Source organism: Molothrus ater, chromosome 14 (genome assembly GCF_012460135.2).
Source record: "Molothrus ater isolate BHLD 08-10-18 breed brown headed cowbird chromosome 14, BPBGC_Mater_1.1, whole genome shotgun sequence".
Taxonomy (NCBI): domain Eukaryota; kingdom Metazoa; phylum Chordata; class Aves; order Passeriformes; family Icteridae; genus Molothrus; species Molothrus ater.
Genome location: NC_050491.2, coordinates 4112428 through 4133027, shown reverse-complemented (window position 1 = coordinate 4133027; position 20600 = coordinate 4112428). Strand labels below are relative to the sequence as shown.

The following is a 20600-nucleotide window of genomic DNA, read 5'->3' as shown; positions in this document are numbered from 1 at the left end:
ACACTACTCAAGAGAATTACTACAGCATAACTTTCTAACACAACACATATAATATTCATTTGAATATTTGTGAAAAGCCAACCATAAAATAGGCATTTTTCACAAAAGGGAGAGGGATGCAGAAGGGGTTTTCCATCATCCCCGTGGCTCAGGTGCCCCCAGGCTCTGCCCCCTCAGAGCAGGCACAGGGCAGTGCCTGGGGTGGGCTCTGGGTGCCCACCCAGCTGCCTGGGGCAAGGTACCCTCCATGCTGCCAGGGAAAGGCAACTCCAAACACTTCCCTGCACATTTTCTTCTCCCTCAAGCCTTAGAAATCCAAGGGGGGGATTTCCCCCTTTTCCCTGTCCTGCAGTCCTGCTCTGGAGCATCCATGGAGCACTGCCAGGAGGTGGTGGGTGATCCCCACTGCCACTAATGACATGGCCAAGGGGTTTCCATCTCACTTTGTCATCCACCTACTGACAAAAAATGCCCAATAGCCAAGAATTTTACACGAGTTTCTCCAGGAATCACAGTCCCTCTTAGCTGCTCACCTTGTGCCCAATGAGGTAAAAGTCCCACCTCCTTCCAGAGTGTTCAGAAATGGCAGAGCCAGCAAGCCTGGAATTTCTGTGGAAATAAAAAAAAGAGGGGCTGGTATGTTTTTGCCCCATGTCATATTTTATTCTTTTCCTGTCATGTTGCATTTTATATGTTTTATTTATGGGGGACTTTTTATGTAGCACTTTTTCCTCCTGGTGGCTGGGGGTGCCTCTGGGCTTCCCTGAGATGCAGGCAGGGCTCTGCTGGTTTCCAGGGGCTGGAGGGGTTCTGGCTATTTCCAAAGGGGTGTTGCAAGTCTGCCACCTTCCCACGGCCATTTCAAGGCCATCATGGCCAGGTGACATTGCTGCCAGGCCACCTGGTGTTGCCACAGTGGTGGCAGAGGCTCCCCCTGCTCTGTTGTCCCCTCCCATTCCACATCTGGCTAAGGACGCCAAGCAGCCCCTCTACAGTGGGAAACCGAGGCAGGGAGGGGTGCTGTGGGGCCAGGAGCTGTGCCCCACTGATGTGGGGTGCAGTTGGCCACCACAATGCCCTGGCACAGGTGCTCAAGTGGTGATTCCCCCCCGGCCCACCTGTGGGCAAGCCAAGGGGTGCCTTTTTGGCTTGGTGGGGAAGGGGCAGAGTCCCCAGAGGGTGGCCCAGCCTGGTCCTAGCGTGCCACAGCCCAGCAGTGTCCCCGAGGCCAGGGACAGGCAGGCCCTGGGCACTGCCTGGCACACAGAGGGGCATTGAGGGACACAGCAGGGCTTTGTCCCCCGTGCCTGCCGGGAAGGGCCCGGTTGCCCTCTGCAGGCTCCCCTGGCCCTCTGCTGCCTCCACAGCTGCAGGGGACCAGGGGCACCCACGGGATGTGAGGCACCCAAGGGACCAGGCTGCCCCTGCCACAGCCCTGGGGAGCCACGGGTGTCCCCACCAGAATGCCACTGCCCCATGGGGGTCACGGGGCTGGACAAAGCAGCTGTAAGATTCCCATCAAAAGGGGCAAAACTTCCAGTTTGGAGCCCCCAAAGCTGAAAGCAGGTTCCTGGGATGGGAACCCCTCTTTCCTGCTGCCAGATGTTGGGATTCAGGGAGGTGACAGGGGGACACCAGTGCTGACCCACAGGGCCACACTCCCACACTGCCTCAGTGGGCAGCTTGCACAAACACAGCCTGGGGGGGCTGGGGGATGTCCCCAGAGCCACCAATGAGGGGGGAGCAGCCCGTCCCCTACCCCAGAGCGCTGTCTCACTTTGCAAAGCCCTTTCCCCCCGGAGGCTGCGCGGGGCCCTTGGCATCACCGGGGGCTGGCAGCCAAGGGGTGCTGGGGGGCGGGCAGGGCGGGCCCGTGCCTTTAAGGGGGGTGGCTGTCACTCACAGAGCCCTTTTCTTTGCTGGAGAGCGGGACAGGCACCCAGAGGGGGAGTCCAGGGCGTGGGAGCGCCGGGCAGCACCGAAGCAGCAGAGGCAGAGCGGCGCTCGGGGAGCGGACCAAGAGCAGCACCATGGGTGAGCATGAGGGGACGGTGGGGGACACCTGGGGAGCTGCTGCTGTGCCTCTGGGGACCTTAGCCCAGAGCAGAGCCCACTGAAAGTTTCCTCTGGCACCAGTGAGGTCCTGGTGACCCCGGTGTGCCCGTGCCAGCCGTGGCAGCTGCCGAGGGAGGATGCCTTGGCACGGCAGGGATGATGTTTTCTTTCCCAAGGCAGTTTTCTGTCCCCGTGTGCTCCTGTGCTGTCTGTGGGGGCAGATGCCATCCCTGCAGCCTGTCCCACCCCAGCCCTCACCATGTGAGAGCTCCATCCTGGGGCTGGCAGGAGCTGAGAGGTGCAGGCAGGGCACTGAGCCCATCACAGCTCGTGCCACTTGGGAAAACAGAGCCACACCTGGTGCCTCAGTTTCCCCACTGATACAGCAGAGCTAATACTCACCGGGGTACCCCTGGGGTTTTAGGGCTGCTCTGTTCCCAGGGGTGCCTTGTTCTGCTGGCCCCCTGTCCCTCCTCCTGTCTGCAGCACGTTGTTTGGCGCTGGCAGCAGCGGAGCCTGGGCACAAGGCTCAGGATTGTGTGGCACAAGGGCTCTTTCTCCCCTCCTTTCCCCTCTCCAGGCTTCCCCTTGCAACTTCCCAAAGCAGAGGGGCTGTGGCAGGGGCCTGTACCATCCCAGGGCTCTTAGACCCCTAGGAATGGAGCTGCTCACTGCCCCAGAGCTGGCACCTCTGTGCCATCTCCCAGGTGGCCAAAAATCAAACCAGGAATGGCGAGTTTGGCCCAGCGAGGGGCCAGACCCTGTGGGTGCCAGTGAGGTTGGGAGCAGCACTCCCAGGATGAAGGAGGCCCCCCCCGGATGTGCTGTGTCCAAGGCAAACAAGAGGGAGGGGTCCCAGCACTCCCCTATAGCGCTGCCTTTGTTCCCTGTTTGCTCTTGGCGTGGGGCAGCCACTGGGGTGGCAGTGCCAGGACAATCCCCCATTGTCCTCGGTGCCACTGCACAACCTTGCTCCCAGTGGGGAGGGGAGGGCTGGCCAGGACCCCACGGCTCTCTTGTCCTCTTGGGGAGGAGATAAGCACTGTGGGGTTTGTGGAGGGAGCGTGGGTTTGGTGTGGGTGCCTTTTTGGCATTCAAGGCAGGAATTCTATGCCCAGATGGGAGCCACTGTGCCCTGGGCAGTGGGGTGCCACAGCCCACGTCCTGGGAAAGGGGAGCAGCTTCCCCAGGTGTCACACAGCCAGGGCAACAGCTTGATCCAGCTTAGCTGGAGCCAGATGCTGGTGGGTGCAAACCCACCTGGCTGTCTGCTCCCAAAGCAGGCAGGACAGCAGCTGGCTGGGCACCTCCAAACCCAGCCCACAGGGAAACTGAGCTCATGTTAGAAACTGGCTGGGCACCTCCAAACCCAGCCCACAGGGAAACTGAGCCAACACTCCTGCACGTTAGAGCCCCGACGTGCAGAAGGAGCAGGTGCCCATGGCCTCACTGCTGGAAAAACACAGCATTTAGGCACTCCAAGCAGCACACTGCTGTGTGTCCTTGCTTTCCCTGCAGCTCCTGGAGGACTAAACCTATTACACAAGTGTTGTCATTTGTGGAACTGGCACGGCTCCTTCCTACAAGCACGTCTGCCTGCATAAAGGGGCTGCTGAAGCCTGAGCTGCCTACGGGGTGCCAGGCAAGGGACCAGTGCCCACGGTGCCACCTGGATGTCCAGAGTGCTCAGGGTGTGTGCTGGCTCCTGCTGTGCTGCCCCAAGCAGGGCCACCTCGCTGGATCTTCCCTGGGGTTTGATTCTGTGGAGGTGCTGGGTTCCCCTCTATTTTTAATGGCAAAACAGAGCTGCAGGCAGCTGTGGTGGCTGCTGTGGTGGCAGTGGGGAGCCCATTAGCAGCTTGCTTGCCAGGTCCCACTGGCATTACGCTACGTCACGCTCTATTTCCATCTGTTTGTCACGGGTCAGCATGGCTGGCTCCTCACAGCCCCCGTGCCCCACGCTGCCACCATCCCTGGGCACCCTTGGGTGGGCTCCTGAGCTGCTCGCAGAGCTCTCAGGGGAGCTGCTGGGTTTGGCTCTGCAGCACTGCAATGGGTCGTTTCTGGGGTTTTCCTTCCACCTGTTTTTCTCCTCCTGGCAGGCACCTTTCTCCCACTGTGCCTGTGCTCCTGAGCTGCAGGCTCCAAGCAATCCTTGTCCCAGCAGTCCCGTCCCACCTCTCCCCTTTTCTTCATAGGTTTACTTGAGTGCTGTGCCAGATGTCTCATTGGGGCACCCTTTGCTTCCCTGGTTGCCACTGGCCTGTGCTTCTTTGGGGTAGCACTGTTTTGTGGCTGTGGGCACGAAGCCCTCACAGGCACCGAGCAGCTCATCGAGACCTACTTCTCCAAAAACTACCAGGACTATGAATTCCTCCTCGATGTGTAAGTACCCCGCTGCAGAGCACCCACCTCACAGCTTTGTCCTGCTCTGTGCCAGGCTGGGGTGTCTGACTGGGCTGGTTGGGGCCAGGCTCTCACCCAGACACCAGGGGAGACCCCAAGCTGCCTTTGCCCATGGCTCCATGGCAGGGTCCAAGTGGCCACTTGTTTTATTTCACACCAGTTTTCATCTGACCCTTGCAAGGTGTCCTGGGTAGAGCTGGACCTCTGCACGGGGTAGGTATGGAGGATGTGGGGGTGTCTGTGGCAGCCTTGCTGCCCACAGCTTTGCCCCAGCTTGCTCTTCCTGTGGCTTCACCCTCTGTTGTGGTCCCCTTGGGGCAGCGTGGGGAGGGGAAGCAGCAGCAGCCAGGGCTGAGCTCTGGTACCTCCCTGGCACCTGAGCCCCCCTGCCCGCTCCTCTCTCCCACAGCATCCACGGCTTTCAGTACTTCATCTACGGCACAGCTGCCTTCTTCTTCCTCTATGGAGCCCTGCTGCTGGCCGAAGGCTTCTACACCACCGGCGCCGTCCGGCAAATCTTTGGGGACTACAGGACCACCATCTGCGGCAAGGGCCTCAGCGCTACGGTAACTGGGGGCCCGAAAGGGAGGGGAGCGCGAGGCCCCCAGCGAGCTCACTCGTGGCAGCGGGTGTGTCATTGTTTGGGAAAGTGGCTAGGACATCCTGACAAGGTGATCTTAACCGGGGTTTGGCACCCCTTCGCGCGCCCCAGCGGGTTCACCACGCTCCATGCGGCCAAAGGGCAGGAGACTGAGCCCCTCCGGGTTTTGGGATATCCCAAAGGGAAGCACAGCCCTGCTGTCCTCACCCAGGCTTGCCGTGTTTCCTGGGGACAAAAAGCAGCACAAATGGCTACATTTAATAAAAATGCTTCATGTTTAAACATAGGCGGGGAGAATCTGAGCATCCCTGCAGTGCTGGCAGCTCAAAGCTCTTTGGCACCCGGTACCCCCGGGGTCGTCCACTCCACTGTGCTTGGGAACCAGGACAGAGTGCTGGCAAGGGAGTCCTGTGGCCTGGGGGAGCAGAGGGGCACGGCTGTGGTTCCCTCGGGGGGTGGTTGGGGTGGCACCATGGAGGGAGGGCAGGAGAGCCATGCTGACACACCAAGGCAGCTTTTGCAGCTGCCCTCCCTCAGAGATCAAACCCTGCTTGGCCGTGGCCACGGTTACCCCCTCCCCAAAATGTGACAGCATTCCTGCTGCTGCCAGTCCCCCCATGCACACCCAGCCGGGCACGAATCTGGGACTGGCCCTGCTCCTGTGAGCTGCAGGAGCCCCAGCCTGGGCTGCTGTGCTGTGCTGCCTGCCTGGGGCCACGCTGGCTCTGCAGAGCTGGGTGCAGAGCATCACAGTCCCCACCTGCCCCACGCCCTGCCCTGCCTGGGGAACCTCGCGCTCCCCTGTCCGTGGCCTGGGCCATTGGTAACCACGGCTGTGCCCGGCTTTGTCCTGCCCCCTGCAGTTTGTGGGCATTACCTACGTCCTGACCATCATCTGGCTCCTGGTGTTCGCCTGCTCTGCCGTGCCTGTCTACATCTATTTTAACACTTGGACCACCTGCCAGTCCATTGGCAACCCCACCAAGACCTCGGCCAGCATTGGCACCCTGTGTGCAGATGCCAGGATGTACGGTGAGTGCTGGGTTCACCAGCCAGGGGAGGAGAGGGGATGGAGGGCAGGGCCCAGGCACGTTGGGTGGGATAAAGCAGGGCAGGTGCTGAAGAGCCCTGAAATGCTGGGGGGGTGTGTGACAGGTGGCTGCAGGAAGCTGAGCAAGGGAGTTAGCTGCCAGCCACACCCCACTCACCTGGCTTCCACATCTCCACAGGTGTCCTGCCCTGGAATGCTTTCCCTGGCAAGGTGTGTGGCTCCAACCTGCTCTCCATCTGCAAGACCAGCGAGGTGAGTAACTCCTGCCACCTCACGTGTGCTCCCCTCGAGGGGACACCTTGGCTCTGGCCTCCCCAGGCAGCACGTGGGACCCTGTGAGCTCACCCTCCTGTTGCCTTGCAGTTCCAGATGACTTTCCACCTCTTCATCGCAGCCTTCGTGGGGGCAGCTGCCACGCTGGTCTCACTGGTGAGTCAGTGCTCCCCCTGCCCAGCCGTGCTTCTCCGCCTGGCAAAGATGTGGGGGAAAAGGACAGCGAAGGTGGTGGGCACGGATGGGACAGAGCCTGTGCTCGTGTCGTTTTCTGGCACGTAAGTGCAGATGGTGAGTCCAGGCCATAAGGTAGAGGTGGCTGCAGGAGGGGATCTGGAGAGGCTTTAGCAGACTGACAGGGAGAGGTCCCAGTGCATGGAGTGCCCTGCCTTTCCCTGGCTCTCCTCTTGTGCACACCAGTGACACAGCACTCGGGGCTGCAGGGCTCTGCAGGGCTCTGCAGGGCTCTGCTCTCTGGGGCTGTGGGGCTGGGGCTGCCCCCTCGCTCACTCTCCTCCCACCCACAGGTCACCTTCATCATCGCAGCCACCTACAACTTCGCAGTCCTCAGGCTGATGGGCCGAGGCACCAAGTTCTAGCCCACGAGGCGGAGCCCGGCCAGACCAAATGCCCTCCTTTTGTCTAACCCCGAGGCTTTAACACTGCAGCCACCTGACACCAGGTCTCCTGCGTTAACTCTGCCTTCGCTGATGACTCCCCTCCTCTTCCTCCCTCGCATCCATTGTGCTGAGCGTGACCAGGAAGGAGAGCTTCCCACCGATGGACGCCTCTTCATGCACTTTTCTCTCGTTGCTCATCCGTAACCGGTTCGCTCTAGAGCCAAGCCCATCAAAACCAGCCAGAGAAGAGGAGGGACTTTCTCCAATGTCCCAGTGTTGCCTAGGGATGAGCAAAGGCCTTCAAGCTCCTGGGAGGAAGAAATCCATGTAGGTTGCTCCGTGAGTAGCAAGAGGCTACCTAGAGAGAAAAGGAAGTTGGCCCAGTCCTGGTACCATTGCTAAAGACTCTCCTGGAGCTGTCTGCTGTCACCACCCATGGATGGAGAATAAGAGAAGGATTTTTTTTTCCCTTAGCAGAGAAAGATGAATTTAACCTAAATCGCCTGCTGCAGCCACGGCAAAGGGAGTTCAGGGCAAGGATCTTCCCAGTGTGGAGAAGAGAGTGCTGATCCCAATGCCGATAAAGCCCTAACCCAGCTGCTCCTATTAAAGCCTAAAGGAGTTTGGTGTCTCTGTAGACAAGGGGGACTCTTGGCTTTACCCTCCAGGCAGCAGAGAGGCAGCAAATAGGTTTGACTGAGGAGGGGACACCTCTGCAGCAAGCCCTGGGAGCGTAAAGCCAGAGCCATCCCTCCGTAGGCAGGGGATAACCCTCGGGACCGCGTGCCTTGCCTGCCCTGCCAGTGCCCTTCACAATGGTGCTCTTCTCTGGGGTGATGTCTGCTTCTCTAACCTCCACTGGGCCACAGAGCTCGGCTCGCTTCTCCCCCCTGTCAAGTGTAACCAGCCCTCCTTCTGTCCCCCTCGTCCCCTCACTTTTTTTCCTGCAAGTCAGGACAGCTGCCTTGTGCCTGCCAGGGTGGGAGGGACCGGCAGCATCTCGCTTCCAGGTGAAACCCATGAAGGAATTGAGGAGGGAAGGAAAGGTGGCAGGTTTGGGGGGTCACAGGGTGCAAACACAGCCCGTCTCTGCAATCCAGATCCTTACTGGTGCCAGTCTTTTCCCATGGAGAGGGGTAGGGGAGCAAGGGGTTGGGTGGAGACCTCTCCTCCATGACTGTTCTCCTCTGGCTGGGATGCATGGATCCAGCCAGACCTGCAGAAGTGCTGTTTCCAGTCTTCCCTGACAACTGGTGATTTGTTTTGCTCTCCCTGCCTCTCTCCTTAGTGCTAATCTTTGTGTTTATTTATTGGAGAAACTAATTTCAGTGGCAGACTGAAGCTCCATCTTGCATGGATTTATTTTTTTTTCCATGTCTGTATTGTTGTTATATATATTTTTAAGTGCTGGTTTCAGCAGGGGCAAGGATAAGGAGGCAGATCTGCTGAGCAGTGCATTTGAAGGATCCTTGCTGCCGGGAATGCTGAAATAGGTTGGCCAGGCTACCAACGCACATGGGATGGGGAGGGGGGAGATCCAGCAGGGGTGGCAGGGTGGGGAGAAACCAGTCAAGATCTGGAAATTCACACAAGTGCTATCTCTCTTGAGGGGTTGCTGGGGTTTTTTTTCATATCCATTTAACAAAAAATAACCAGGTCCTCCTTCCCACCCTTGTCCCCAGACCCCACACACGCACACACACATACACACACACATACACGTGCAAAAAGAGTTAATCAACTGAAAGTGTTTCCTTCATTTCTGATCTAGAATTTCAACTTGTTAACCAGCAATAAAAAGGAGCAAGTTTTTAAAGACTTATCTTACAGGATGTATTTTATAAAAATTAAAGAAAATACATTAAAATTAAGAACATTCTGAACAAGATGTACGTCTGCCTGTCCATTTGTTGTGCTGGCTTTCCCACCTTCTGCCCCCACAAGAAAAAAAAGAAAGTGGAGGCTCTCCAGGGAAAGGGAGGCTGCAGAAGAGAAGGTCTCAGAGGAGCAGTACTTGCTGATCCATGTGTGGGCCAGCAGCCCCTGCAGGGCTCTGCCCACTCCAGCCACGAGGTTCATAACTCTGACTTCAAAATCATTGTTCCCAGCTTGTGGGGGGGCCCTTAAAACCTCTTATTTCTCCTCCAGCCACCCTGAGGAAAGCTGGGGTCTTGTAGCAGCTGCTTGCTTGTGTTTGTTGCTGCTGCTGCCCTTTAACACTCTGCCCACGTGCTGACAGCCTCTGCTGTGTCTCCTCATGTAGCACAACAAAACCACAACAAAACTAACAGGACATCTCCAGCCAAGCTGGCTGGCACTAAGGCAGCATGTGTGGGATGAACATGGCCAGAGCCATGCAGGGTGGGCGATTGTCTCGCTTGCAGAGAGCCCTGTGTGGAACAGGATGGCCTTGTTCAGGCACAGGGACACACTGGACTGTCACAGAGCCCTGCATGTCCTGTCTGTGGCTCTGTGGTGCCACTTGCTGCAGGATTGTTAACCGTGTCCATGGTGCTGGTGTGTGGGAGGGCATTGGCTGCTGCCTTTCTGCCCCAGAAACCCTTAGGTGCATCTTTCTGCAGCAGCTGCTCAAAAATTACTGATTCAAATGATGTTTCTCTTGGAAATCTCCCCAAAAGCTGCGCTTAGGGGCCTCCAGGGAGTGAGGCCACAGAGGGATGCTCCCAGCCCTATGTATCTGTCCAAAAATGCAGATTTCAGGCACAGCTACATGCTCAGGAGTGGCAGGGTGGGACCTTCACTACTCCTCCTAAATAGGAGCCTAGCCCAAATCCCACTCCCCCTGCTTTTCCCTGGCTTCAGCCCCCTCTGAACAGGCAGCAAAGTTGCCCAATGCAGCCTGGCCAGGGGAGGTTTAGCTCATGCACTGCTGCTGCCCCAGCTCAGTGGCACAGCTTGGCCTTGCCCTGGCTGACAGAAACCCATGGGGCTGCAGCCAGCATCAACGGGGCCCTTTGTTCCCTGCGTTCCCAGATGCCATCACCCTCCTCTCCCCGTGCTGAAAGGGTCCTGTGTGTGCACAATCAGCCCCAGGGCAGCAGCGAGCTGGGGAACAAAACATCATCTCTGTCCCCTGGCAGAGACTGGTGCCCCCCGGCCGGGGTGCGGGCTGGGGACAGCAAGTGCGAGGTGGCGGCGTGTGAGAGCAGCCAGCAAGGCCAGGGAGCTGGGCAGGGCCCGGGGCCAAAGGACACATGGAGCCTCATCAGGTGTGCCCTCAGCCATGCCCCACTGCCATCCCACCTGGGGACATGGGACCTGCCCTCAGAGCTTCTTTCCTGGGCACCCAGCGCCCTCCAGACACTGGCTGAGAAAAGACAGGGAATAAGCTCTTCCTCATACCAAACCACATCTCTGTAAAAAAGCCAAACCCAAACAAACCAAACCACATCTTGGCCCGTCAGGAAAGCTCCAAGCTCCAAGGGGACCCAGTGCAATCACCTGCGGCTAAAATGCGGCAGTACTTTGTTCCCACTAAAGAGAAAGGGACCAGAGCAAGGGATCAGAGCAAGGAACCCAGGAGCAAGTCCCATGGGCTGGCTTGCTGGCAAGAAGGCGAGGCAACTCCCATCCCTCCATCCTGTGCCCTGCCGCCCCGGGAGACGGCCCTGTGTGCCCTGGGGAGGGGAAAAGAGAGGGGAGGGGATGGCGGCACCCAGGGGCTGCTGGTGATGACCGTGGGCCCCCAGCTCTGCGCTCGGGCAGCCCCCAGGGGCCAAGGGCCGCCGGGCTGATGCCTTCCTCCGCATCCCCGGTCCTGCGGCTCCTCCCCGCGGCCGTCGGGTGCAGCAGCGGCTCCTCGGGCAGCGAGGCAAGCGGCGGCCAGCCCCGGTTCCCCCGCAGCCCCGGTCCCCGTCCCTGCGCTGCCCGGCCCGGCTGATGGTGCTTCCAGGGGACCCCTCCCCTGAGCCCCCCGGACACACCATAAACACCACCAAAGGCTCACTCTCTCAGCACGGATTCGGACTCAGCCCTGGAAAGGCTGTGTAGGATGATGTGCTGGTTTCAGCTGTGTTTTGGATAAACCATGCCTGGCAAGCAGCTCTGCCTGCCAGGGCCGTGGCAGGTACTGACACCCACCTGCCCTGGCTAAAGTCCTCACCTGCACCTGATCAAGCTGCTTTCTCTCCATCTCTGCATTGTCCAGCTCTGCCAGGAGCTTCCGTCTAAAGATGAAGAGGGAATAGTAAGTGGAAAGTCACAGAATCACAGAATGGCCTGGGTTCAAAGGGACCTTAACAATCATCCAGCCTTTGCCACAGGCAGGGACATCTTCCACTAGAGCAGGTTGTTCAGAGCTCTGTTCTGCCTGGACTTCAACACTTCCAGAGATGGGGCAGCCACAGCTTCTCCAAGCAACCTGTTCCAGGAGTCCTGTACCTGCTCGTGGCCGTGTGCATCAGCCCCCAAAGGACCCCAGGCAGTCATGAGGAAAGAGCTGCTGCGCCAGCCATGCAAGCACTGGGGCCAGGGGCTATCTCTGTCCATCTCTGATTGCTTTTACATGAGCAATCACCTCAGCAGCAATCCACCATTTCACAGATTAGCCCAACCTCCCTGTCAAGGGACTCTGACTCACCTGTGGCCTTCAGATAACCACTGATGGAGCTGCTGTCACCTCCCACCTGGGCAGTGCCGAGTGCTCCTCAGTCCAGAGGAGAACACACCAGCGCCACAGTGTCAGAGCTGCCCTCAAGCCCCTGTTTGGAACTGGAGCTTGGAGTAGGGTTCAGAGCCTCCTAAAGGGGCATTTTTAACTCTTTATTCATCCAGCTCAACTTCACACAAGAATATGCTGTATCCAGAGATCCCATGAATCTCCTCACAGTTTATTGCCTTGAGGAGCAGCCCCAGAGCTAAGGAGGAGCTGCACTCAGGGAACAACCCTGTCACCAGAGAGCAGCCCCAGGGCATCTGAAGCCACTGGTGTGTCACCCCGTTCTTCTAAGTTCTTCTAAGCCTTCCGATGTTTACATTTTTGTAATGGAGTTTCTCACACACTTTTCATGTAAATAATTATTGCTTTGCATTCCTTTCTGAAGGAGGAGAGAATTGATAGACGGTTGGTTTGACCAGTGTCGCTGGAGAGGTGGCAATTTCATCCTCCAAACCATGGTCACTTTTGAAAGTCTGTAAATATTTGAGTTCAGAAATAAACTGCTCTCTTTTTACCTTGGACATCTCAGCTTGTGCCTGTTGTTCATTTTGTGTCCTATTGTGACACCGGTGCTCCTCAGAGAGTGGCTCTTGAGGAGAACCCAGTTTCCTTAGCCCACCACCAAGCACTTCCATGGCCTTTCAGGGGCACTACCTGGCTCAGAGCAGCAGAATCCTCAAGAGGGCCATGGGAGAGAAAGATGAATGGGATCAGGACATTCCTCACCCCTCCTCCTCTCCAAACACACTGGGATATGCTACAGCATCTGTCCCACACAGAAGCAGCTCACTGCTTTCCTTTGGAAACACTTCTTTGTCCTGCAGGGATCCATCCTCTCCCCATGCCATGACAAAACCCACTGAGCCCTCTGCCACAGCTTACAGAGGGAAACTGGGGAATGAGGGAATGGCCTCTCTATGGCTCCTGCCTCTGCCTGCACGTCCTTATAAACACCTCACACCAGGGGAGTCAGCAGCTTCTGGTGCTCTCAGACAGACCCTTCCTGCTGTGAGTGAGGCAGCCTCACCCAAACCCCACAACACCCCCAGGCCGGAGCCATCCCCACCAGTGTTGACTGTATTTATTTTCAGCTGCCTTTTGAAATGGCTGGAGTAAGACGTTGGAGGACCCCAGATACTCCAGCCCACATGTAAAATGCACAGTTTTCAAGGACTTTGAACCCTGTGCTGCCTCCTGGAATCATGGATAGCACAAGCAGACCTGGGAGGAAAATAAACAAAAACATTCTGCCAAAAGAAACAGCAGGCACAAGCTCTGCAAACACAGAGAAAGCTTCCCAAAATAAGCAGCTATCCTGGCAGGACAGAGAAAGAGAACAGTCCCCATATGCTGATTTCCTTCTCAGCATCCTATGGAAATCATGCCTGGTTAAAACCCCCTGGAGCCCGAGGAGTCAGTTCCAAGATCACAGGAAGAATTCACAGGAAAATACCGGACTTGCTGCTGAGAGCCCAGGCTGAGAATTTAAGATGTAGTGACAGAAGGAAGCCATGTGGAATATTTATGTTCTGAAACTCTTTTCTGATTCTATTGAAAAGACAAAACTGGTCACTGGATTCAGCAGTTGAGTTCTGATCCTTCAGCTCCTGGTGCAGGTCGGTATATGAAGGAATATCCCCTTGATCCCTTAAGTGACTTCTTTCTGCCAGATGCTGTAACTAACCAGCCCTCAGAACAAAAACTGACTTGAACGTGGGTAAACCAAGAAAGCAGCCACTTCCCAAACTCACTTGAATACATCCATGTTTTATTTGCTTAAATAAAGGTAGAATCTTGGTTTTACAATTCCAGTTCTGTAGCAATAGCAACAACCGCAGCAGCACAAGGGGACATGGGAAGGGATGGCTGTTGGCACTGAACTGCAACAGAGTTCAAAATCCTGGCTCCTTTGGGAATTGTGCGTTTCATTTAAAATAAATTATAAACAACTGAAATATATTATACTCTACCTTTTATAAAAAAACCCATGTAAGCCTAATATAATGGGGGGGGGAGGGTTTAATATAAAAAGTCAGTGATCCAATGTCAGAAATAAAAGGTGCTGTGTAACACGTGCACAACGAGGCTCTTGAGCTTTAGCTGCCGGCATTGACACACACAGGGTGCTGCAAACAGCTGCACATGTGCTTCCTGCAGTGTGGCATGCTGAATCTCTGCCCCCTTCTGTAGGAGGTGCCAGTCCTCACACAGATCCCAGAAAATCCATGGCAAAGTGGCAGTTTCACCTGCAGGGAGGTCCCTCAGCAGCCCCTCTACTGGGGGCCAGCACACAGGGGCCTGAGTCTGTTCTCACTCTGAGCCCCTGTGCCAGCTCCAGGGATTGAGCCTGTTCAGGGGTGGAAACTGGAACCACAGGTCACAGAGCCTGGGACCATGAAGGAAATATCAAGCAGTGCTAATGAAGAACAATCCAGAGGCCTCAGGAGGTCAGACACAGTTAAATAAACAGTAACAATAATATCCTGTAAAAATCTCTTTCACCTACAGAGGCAGAACCTTCTCCTTCAGGGAGCTGCCTGAATAGCATTCACTTCCCATGAATACAACTGTTCAGGCCTGTTTAGAAATTAGATCCCCCTAAAGCATTAATACTCCAGTCCCTTCCACACACAGTTGCCCTGCAGACAAGGGCAGTATTTCCCTGGGTTACCACAGAAGAAATGGGGGGAAATGCTCATGCTCTGCATGCTCAGAGACTGTGCCTTGATGGGGACAAGCTGCCAGCACAGGACAGGGACTGCCCTGCTCTAAAGCACAGCTTAAGGGTTAGGGTTGCTTGATTTGAGCTGTAAAATTTACCATCCAGCAGCTGATCACAGTGGGAATCACCCAGCAGCCAGTGGATACGTGCTCAGGGCAGGCTCCTACGTGCCTGTGGGCAGCCACAGCTTTGGCCAAATGCTTGTACAGGAGGTTGCAGGGCACGAGGTTTGAATGGCAAAGACAGCAGCCAGCAAGCTCATCTCTGCTACACAGCCAGCCTGGGACTAACACCTAGCAGAGGGCAGGAGATGGGAGCAAAGCCTGGCATTCCTTCTAGAAGGCTCCTTGGGCCCCCCATGCCTGTTTTTCAGCCACCTTGAACAGAGAAAGCAGTGCAGCTTTCCCCCCACTGGACTGAACACAGCAGTCAGTTAGCAGACACTTGACCAGTCACAGGAATTACAGATAAACCATCCTGGGTTTCCTATGAGGGATCAGGGGCCAGGATGGCATGGGCTAACTGTGCCTGACACACCAGGTGAATGGTTCCACACTGCAGCATTCACAGGGAACATCCATGCTAGAACAACTGAAGGCGTGGCTGTGCCAGCTAATGAGGCACTGTGGTCACTGGTGCCAGGCAGAGAGTGGGTTTAACAGCTGACCATGCATGAGGCCCCAGCCACCTGCACACCTAGGAGACAGCCCACCCACCTGCCATCTGGTCTGCTAGAGCACATCACCTGAACACAGTGATTACTTGTGACAGAAACCAGCTGAAGTGTCACACTCCAGATCTCCTGAGTAACCCTTTGACATGACCCAGTGAGCATCTACATCGGTGTTTTTCACCCAGGGCTCCAAGGCTGAGCTTCCACAAGAGACAAGGAAACATGTATTAAACAACAAGCAGACAGTCTCTCCAAAAAATAACACTCACACAAGACAAAGTTAGAGGTGAGGAGAAACAGACCAGAAATAGGCAGCTATGAAGAAACAATACTGTCACATTCAAACACAGGCCCATCTCTCCTTCACATGTTGCTTTAGGTCAGAACTCTAACAATTCTCATCACAATTCAGCCTCAGGACACAATGCACTTATCCCAAACAACAGACACACATCCCAGCCACTCCAGTATTTGGCTTTCTCATAGTCACATGGGCCAGAGTCTTTAGGACAGGTTTTGTTCAGTATGTTGAGTGGGATTTCCTTTGGCAGTATGGTCATGAGTGGGTCTAATATTTTTTTTTATTTCAAGACTAAAATACTTCAGTGTCTAGGATGCTCTCAGCTTTGCTCTGCAGGCAGTTCTTAGTAGAGAACAAATCCCTATTGTCTTTAGGGAATTTAAAGGACTTTAACTCAGCCCTTTAAACCTGCTAAAACAGGCAGAGATGGAAGCAAGACTATGCTCACATGCTCTGTTAACAGCTCCCTCCTGCAGATACATGCTCTGTGCCTGAAAACCCCAGGCAGGATTCAGATGGTGAGGCTGCAGCTCCCCAGTGAGCAAACCACCTCTTGTCCTTGTGGCCACTCTCCTCAGAGTGGCCCAGGGCTGCCCAGGTGTGTTTGATCCAGCTGCCCCCAAAGCAGCAGCCACTCTCAGCAACAGGACGAGCCCGATTTGGAGCTGGAGTTGAGGTCAATGGTGTGGCCAAGCATGCAGTGCTCCAGCTGCTCCTCCACTGCCAGCACCTGTCGCACAGCTTCCTCAAAGGCCACTGTCACATTGGTGTCATCCTTGGCACTAGTCTCCAGGTAGGGATAGTTACCGTTTTCAATGCACCAGGCCCGGGCCTCCTCTGTGCTCACCTGTCTCTCCAGTTTGTCTATCTTGTTGCCCAGGACTACAAATGGGAAGTGTTCAGGGTCCTTCACATCAGCATAATAGATAAACTCCTTCTGCCAGTTACTGAGGTTCTCAAAGCTCTGCCGGTCATCCACGCTGAAGGTGAGCAGGCAGCAGTCTGCTCCCCGGTAAAAGGGCGTCCGCAGGCTCTTGAACCTCTCCTGTCCCGCAGTGTCCCAGATCTGGAGGGTCACAAATCGCCCGTCCACCTCCAGGTCCCGGTTCAAGAACTCCACCCCAATGGTGTGGAACGCCTGCGAGTCAAACTTGTTGGTGACGTAGCGGTTCATGAGGGAGCTCTTCCCAACTCCACCATCTCCAAGGAGAATGACCTTTAGGAGCAAGGACTTCCCACTCATTGCAGCAGTGCGGAGGGGCAGGGTACCGAGGCAATCTGCAGGGTTCAGAAATAGAACAAAACAGCCATTGGACTTGTGGGTTCTGCAGAACAGAATATGGTATTTCCATCCCTATTTCTGAAGTTTTGTATATAGGAGGTGATGTCTGTTTTTAGAGAGATCTTATCATCCTAATCTCTCCTATTAGAGAGCTTAGAGCTAGGAACTGGACAAACTTTCAGGCACTCAAGTCCTCCATCAGATCCAAAATGGATGCAGCACATGACCCCTTTAAGTGCAAGGTAAAAACAACTGTTGAGACTTTAGTATCAATTACAGCACTTTTGGTGAAAACTCTGTATCAGAAAGCTTGTCCAGTTTTTCCAAACACATCATCACTACTTAAAACATCTCTCCAGGCCTGCATCCTGTGAGGCTATCACAGAAACAGCAAAATCACCAGGCCTTCCTTTGCACTGTACCATCACCAGCTAAACAATTTCTCCTCTCTGACTTGCTCTACTGGAAGGATGTGATAGATGTGCAGGTCTAATATCAATACAAGTCATTTGTCAAGCCAGTTCTTAATCAGCCTGAGGATGCTGACTCACCTTGCCAGCGCAGCTGTGCGTGATCTCGGTGCCTCGGAAGGGGTTTCCCAGGCACAGGGACCAGCTGCTCGTGCCTGGCAGTGCCTGTCACAGCCCAGTTTGCTCGGGCTCAGCTGCAGGTTCACATTGCAACAACCCAGACACCACAGGTTCCTTAGTCAGCACCCTCAAGGCCAAGTGCCAGTGCATCCTCCCCCTCCCATGGACACTGTGCAGGTTAGGGTAAAGGCCTGACATAGAATAAGAGGTTTGTTGGGTGTTGTACTGTACCTGCTCCGTCTCCAGGACTGTCCAGGGAACACCTTCCTCCAGTGTATCAGTCACTAAAAAACAAACATCAGTCATCAAGGTTACCAGAGCTGCCCTTGTTGTCTTTCAGTTTGTGATGCTGAGTGAGGATGGAAGGACAACAGCAGAGCTCTAGGAACCTGCATGTGCAGTACTGATGGCTGGAGTAAAACAGCAAGAACAAAAGCACTGAGCAGTTTCCCTTGCCCTGAGTGAAATGGAACACAGCCCATTTCTGGCCAGGCAGCACAGAGCCAGTACAAGGTACATGATGCTAAAGCCCAGGTAAGAAAAGAACAAACTGAAGTAGTTCTGACATGAGAGCACAGGCTGTGCAACCTGTGTCTCCCCTCAATCCAGGGGATTATAATAACTGTGATCTGCTTGTCCTGCCTACTCACACACCCTGGAATCTGATTTGAGGATTGAACACGCAACTGAATCCACTAACCAGGAAAGTGAGCCAGCTGGGAACAGCCTGGGATGAAAAGACAAGAGGCTTGCTTACACCTGCTACCAACATTCCTGGGAAGGGTGTGGACGAGTAGTGCTGCTTAGCGATGACATCTCCAACCCACTGAAGCAGGAGTGTGTGGCACTGCTCAGATCAGCACTCCTGCTCCTTCCAGGCCAAACCCTGCTTTCTGCCTTAACCTCGGGGGGCCCTGCTCAACATTGATTCTGCTCTTTTTGCAGCCCTTTCAAACAGTGCTTACCACAAAGCCAAAAGCAGAAACTTCTGCTTTAAGTGAGTTTCTTCACTTTCTGCACAGAAGGCTCACAAATTTCACTTCCCTGCACAGAAACACCTCAAACCAAGCCCAGCTGAGCAAACCTGATGGGCTATTTGAGGAGCAGTGTGTGACCCAGTATTTCTAAAGCAAAGACCAAAATGCAAATGTCAGAAGAGACAAACAGGAACTGCAGCACAGGTCCCCATGGCCCATGGCAGAGGGGAAATCCTGCCCCGTGAGCAGGTGAACTGTTCAATACCCTTGCTCCTTTCCAAACCTTCCTGAGGGACGTTTAAGACAGTCACTGTCACCAAAGCCCCTCTTGGCACAGGCCATGAGCCCCGAGCAGAATTGCTGTTTAGAAATGCTCTGTTAGCAAGTGACTCTTTTTAAAAATGACTAATAGGTTATGTCGGGCTGCTCCAGAGCCTGCAGGACTCAGCAGCAGGGCTCAGGTCAGCACACTGCCGGCACCGTGACACAGCCTTGACATCGCTGGTCCCTTTGCGAGCTATTCCGGATGCTGAACCCCGCTGCAGCAGGGCCGACCCGCTCTCGCAGGGCGCCAGCACCTGTGTGCAGGCACCAACAGCGGGGTGGGCACGCCGGGTCCGACTCCCCCCTGCTCCCCAGGCCCCGGCTCGGCGGAGGCGAGCCCCTACGGCGGGTCCCATCCCGCCCCACGGGAGCGGCCAGGGAGGAGCCCGCAGCCGAGGAGCGGCACCCGCGAGGGGCCCCCTCGGCACGGGCCGGGGTAAAGGGGCGGCTCTCCAGCCCTCTCCCTCCGCAGGTGCCCAGGCCGGGGCGGCGGCGCCGGGCCCGCCCTTACCTCACCCTCACCGCCCTCCGGCTGCCGCTGCCGCCCGGCCCGCGGGGCGCAGGTGCCGCTCAGCCCCGCGCCTGCGCCGCGCACGCGCCTCCCGCCGGCCGGCAGGGCCCGCCCTCGGCAGGCAGGACCCGCCCCGCAGCCCCTCACGGTGCCGCGGTCACTGCCATCACGGTCCCGCATGTCCCCCCTGTGCCTCCTCAGCCCCCTCACGGTGCCGCGGTCACTGCCATCACGGTCCCGCATGTCCTCACTGTGCCTCCTCAGCCCCCTCACGGTGCCGCGGTCACTGCCATCACGGTCCCGCATGTCCTCACTGTGCCTCCTCAGCCCCCTCACGGTGCCGCGGTCACTGCCATCACGGTCCCGCATGTCCTCACTGTGCCTCCTCAGCCCCCTCACGGTGCCGCGGTCACTGCCATCACGGTCCCGCATGTCTCCCCTGTGCCTCCTCAGCCCCCTCATGGTGCCGCGGTCACTGCCATCACGGTCCCGCATGTCCTCACTGTGCCTCCTCAGCCCCCTCATGGTGCCGCGGTCACTGCCATCACGGTCCCGCATGTCCCCCCTGTGCCTCCTCAGCCCCCTCATGGTGCCGCGGTCACTGCCATCACGGTCCCGCATGTCTCCCCTGTGCCTCCTCAGCCCCCTCACAGTCCCACCTGTGCCCCCTTGCTGCCTGCCCTGTCACCCCTCGAGCTCCCGTCCCCCTGTGCCCCGCAGCCCCCCACAGCACCCCCCGGCACTCCCCTCCACAGTCCCTGCACGACCCCCATGTCCTCGCACTGCTCGCCCCTGGCACTCCGCTCACAGTCCCCTCTGTCACTCTCCTCACGGTCCCCGCATGTCCCCTGCCCCCCGCAGCCCCTTTAATGCCAGTCCCCGTCACTCCCCCATCTCCTGTCCCCTCATAGTCCCACATGTCGCACCGCAGCCCCTCAGCGCCCTTCCCTGTCACTCCCCTCACGGTCCCATCTGTGCCTCCTCACTGCCTGGCCCTGTCACTCCTCTCAGTCACCCCGTCCCCACTTTGTCACTTCAGTGACAGCTGTCCGAAAGAGCAAGACTCCCCCACCCTCATGATTGTCCACAGGACCAGGAGCAAGAATGTCTTTAAGGAGGTTTCCAGGGAAGAACAGCTAATACAAACATTGCATTGAAAATTGTGGCCAGCCTCGCCCAGACAGTGAGAGCAGAGGGAGAGGGAAACCAGATCCCCAGGTGGCTGCAGAGGGGTCTGGGGAGCAGCAGCCACTTGTGTGGTTGGCATCATCAACTCTTCTTCCTGATAGTGCCTGCTGCTTAACGAGAGACACCTTTGAAACTTGGGGACACATCTCACTGGGGCTGCAACGTGCCTTGAACACCTTCTCCAGGGGGGATGAGCAGAAAGCTCTGGTATGGACATCCAGGGCTTTTGGCCATCTGGATTCTGCATCAGCTCCAGGGCTGAGTGGGTGCCACAAAAGGGCATCAATTCTGTTCTCCCTGCAGGAAAGCATGAGATGGGAGGAGGATTTAAATTAAGCCAGGGATTAT

The 20600-nt window shown here is 56.2% G+C and overlaps 2 protein-coding genes across 4 annotated transcripts; one reads left to right on the top strand and one right to left on the bottom strand.

Annotated features, from left to right (window-relative positions):
- The first annotated feature begins 1906 nt into the window (after positions 1 to 1906).
- Positions 1907 to 8894, top strand: PLP1 (proteolipid protein 1). Of its 2 annotated transcripts, none has more exons than XM_036402089.1 (7): positions 1907 to 2034; positions 4254 to 4440; positions 4871 to 5027; positions 5926 to 6094; positions 6292 to 6365; positions 6477 to 6542; positions 6914 to 8894. In XM_036402089.1, the coding sequence occupies exons 1-7, from the start codon at positions 2031 to 2033 to the stop codon at positions 6983 to 6985; spliced, it is 729 nt and encodes a 242-aa protein (XP_036257982.1). In that variant the 5' UTR covers positions 1907 to 2030; the 3' UTR covers positions 6986 to 8894. The 2 variants fall into 2 exon arrangements, with proteins under 2 accessions (XP_036257982.1, XP_036257981.1); XM_036402088.1 differs by having other exon boundaries at positions 4871 to 5132.
- Positions 8895 to 13431: 4537 nt separating this feature from the next.
- On the bottom strand, positions 13432 to 19123 carry RAB9B (RAB9B, member RAS oncogene family). Of its 2 annotated transcripts, XM_036402391.1 has the most exons (3): positions 19065 to 19123; positions 17484 to 17536; positions 13432 to 16658 (listed from the first exon to the last, which is right to left on the bottom strand). In XM_036402391.1, exon 3 carries the CDS (start codon positions 16621 to 16623, stop codon positions 16018 to 16020), a length of 606 nt encoding a protein of 201 aa, XP_036258284.1. In that variant the 5' UTR covers positions 16624 to 16658; positions 17484 to 17536; positions 19065 to 19123; the 3' UTR covers positions 13432 to 16017. The 2 variants fall into 2 exon arrangements, with proteins under 2 accessions (XP_036258284.1, XP_036258283.1); XM_036402390.1 differs by lacking the exon at positions 19065 to 19123 and having other exon boundaries at positions 17484 to 17707.
- Positions 19124 to 20600: the final 1477 nt, after the last annotated feature.

Excerpts from the sequence above, each read along its gene's own strand:
- PLP1 (XM_036402088.1), top strand. Across the intron at positions 5,133-5,925 it reads GGCTAGGACATCCTGACAAG|TTTGTGGGCATTACCTACGT; the intron begins GTGATCTTAACC and ends TGCCCCCTGCAG. Across the intron at positions 6,095-6,291 it reads TGCAGATGCCAGGATGTACG|GTGTCCTGCCCTGGAATGCT; the intron begins GTGAGTGCTGGG and ends ACATCTCCACAG.
- RAB9B (XM_036402391.1), bottom strand. The coding sequence starts at position 16,623 with ATGAGTGGGAAGTCCTTGCTCCTAAAGGTCATTCTCCTTGGAGATGGT.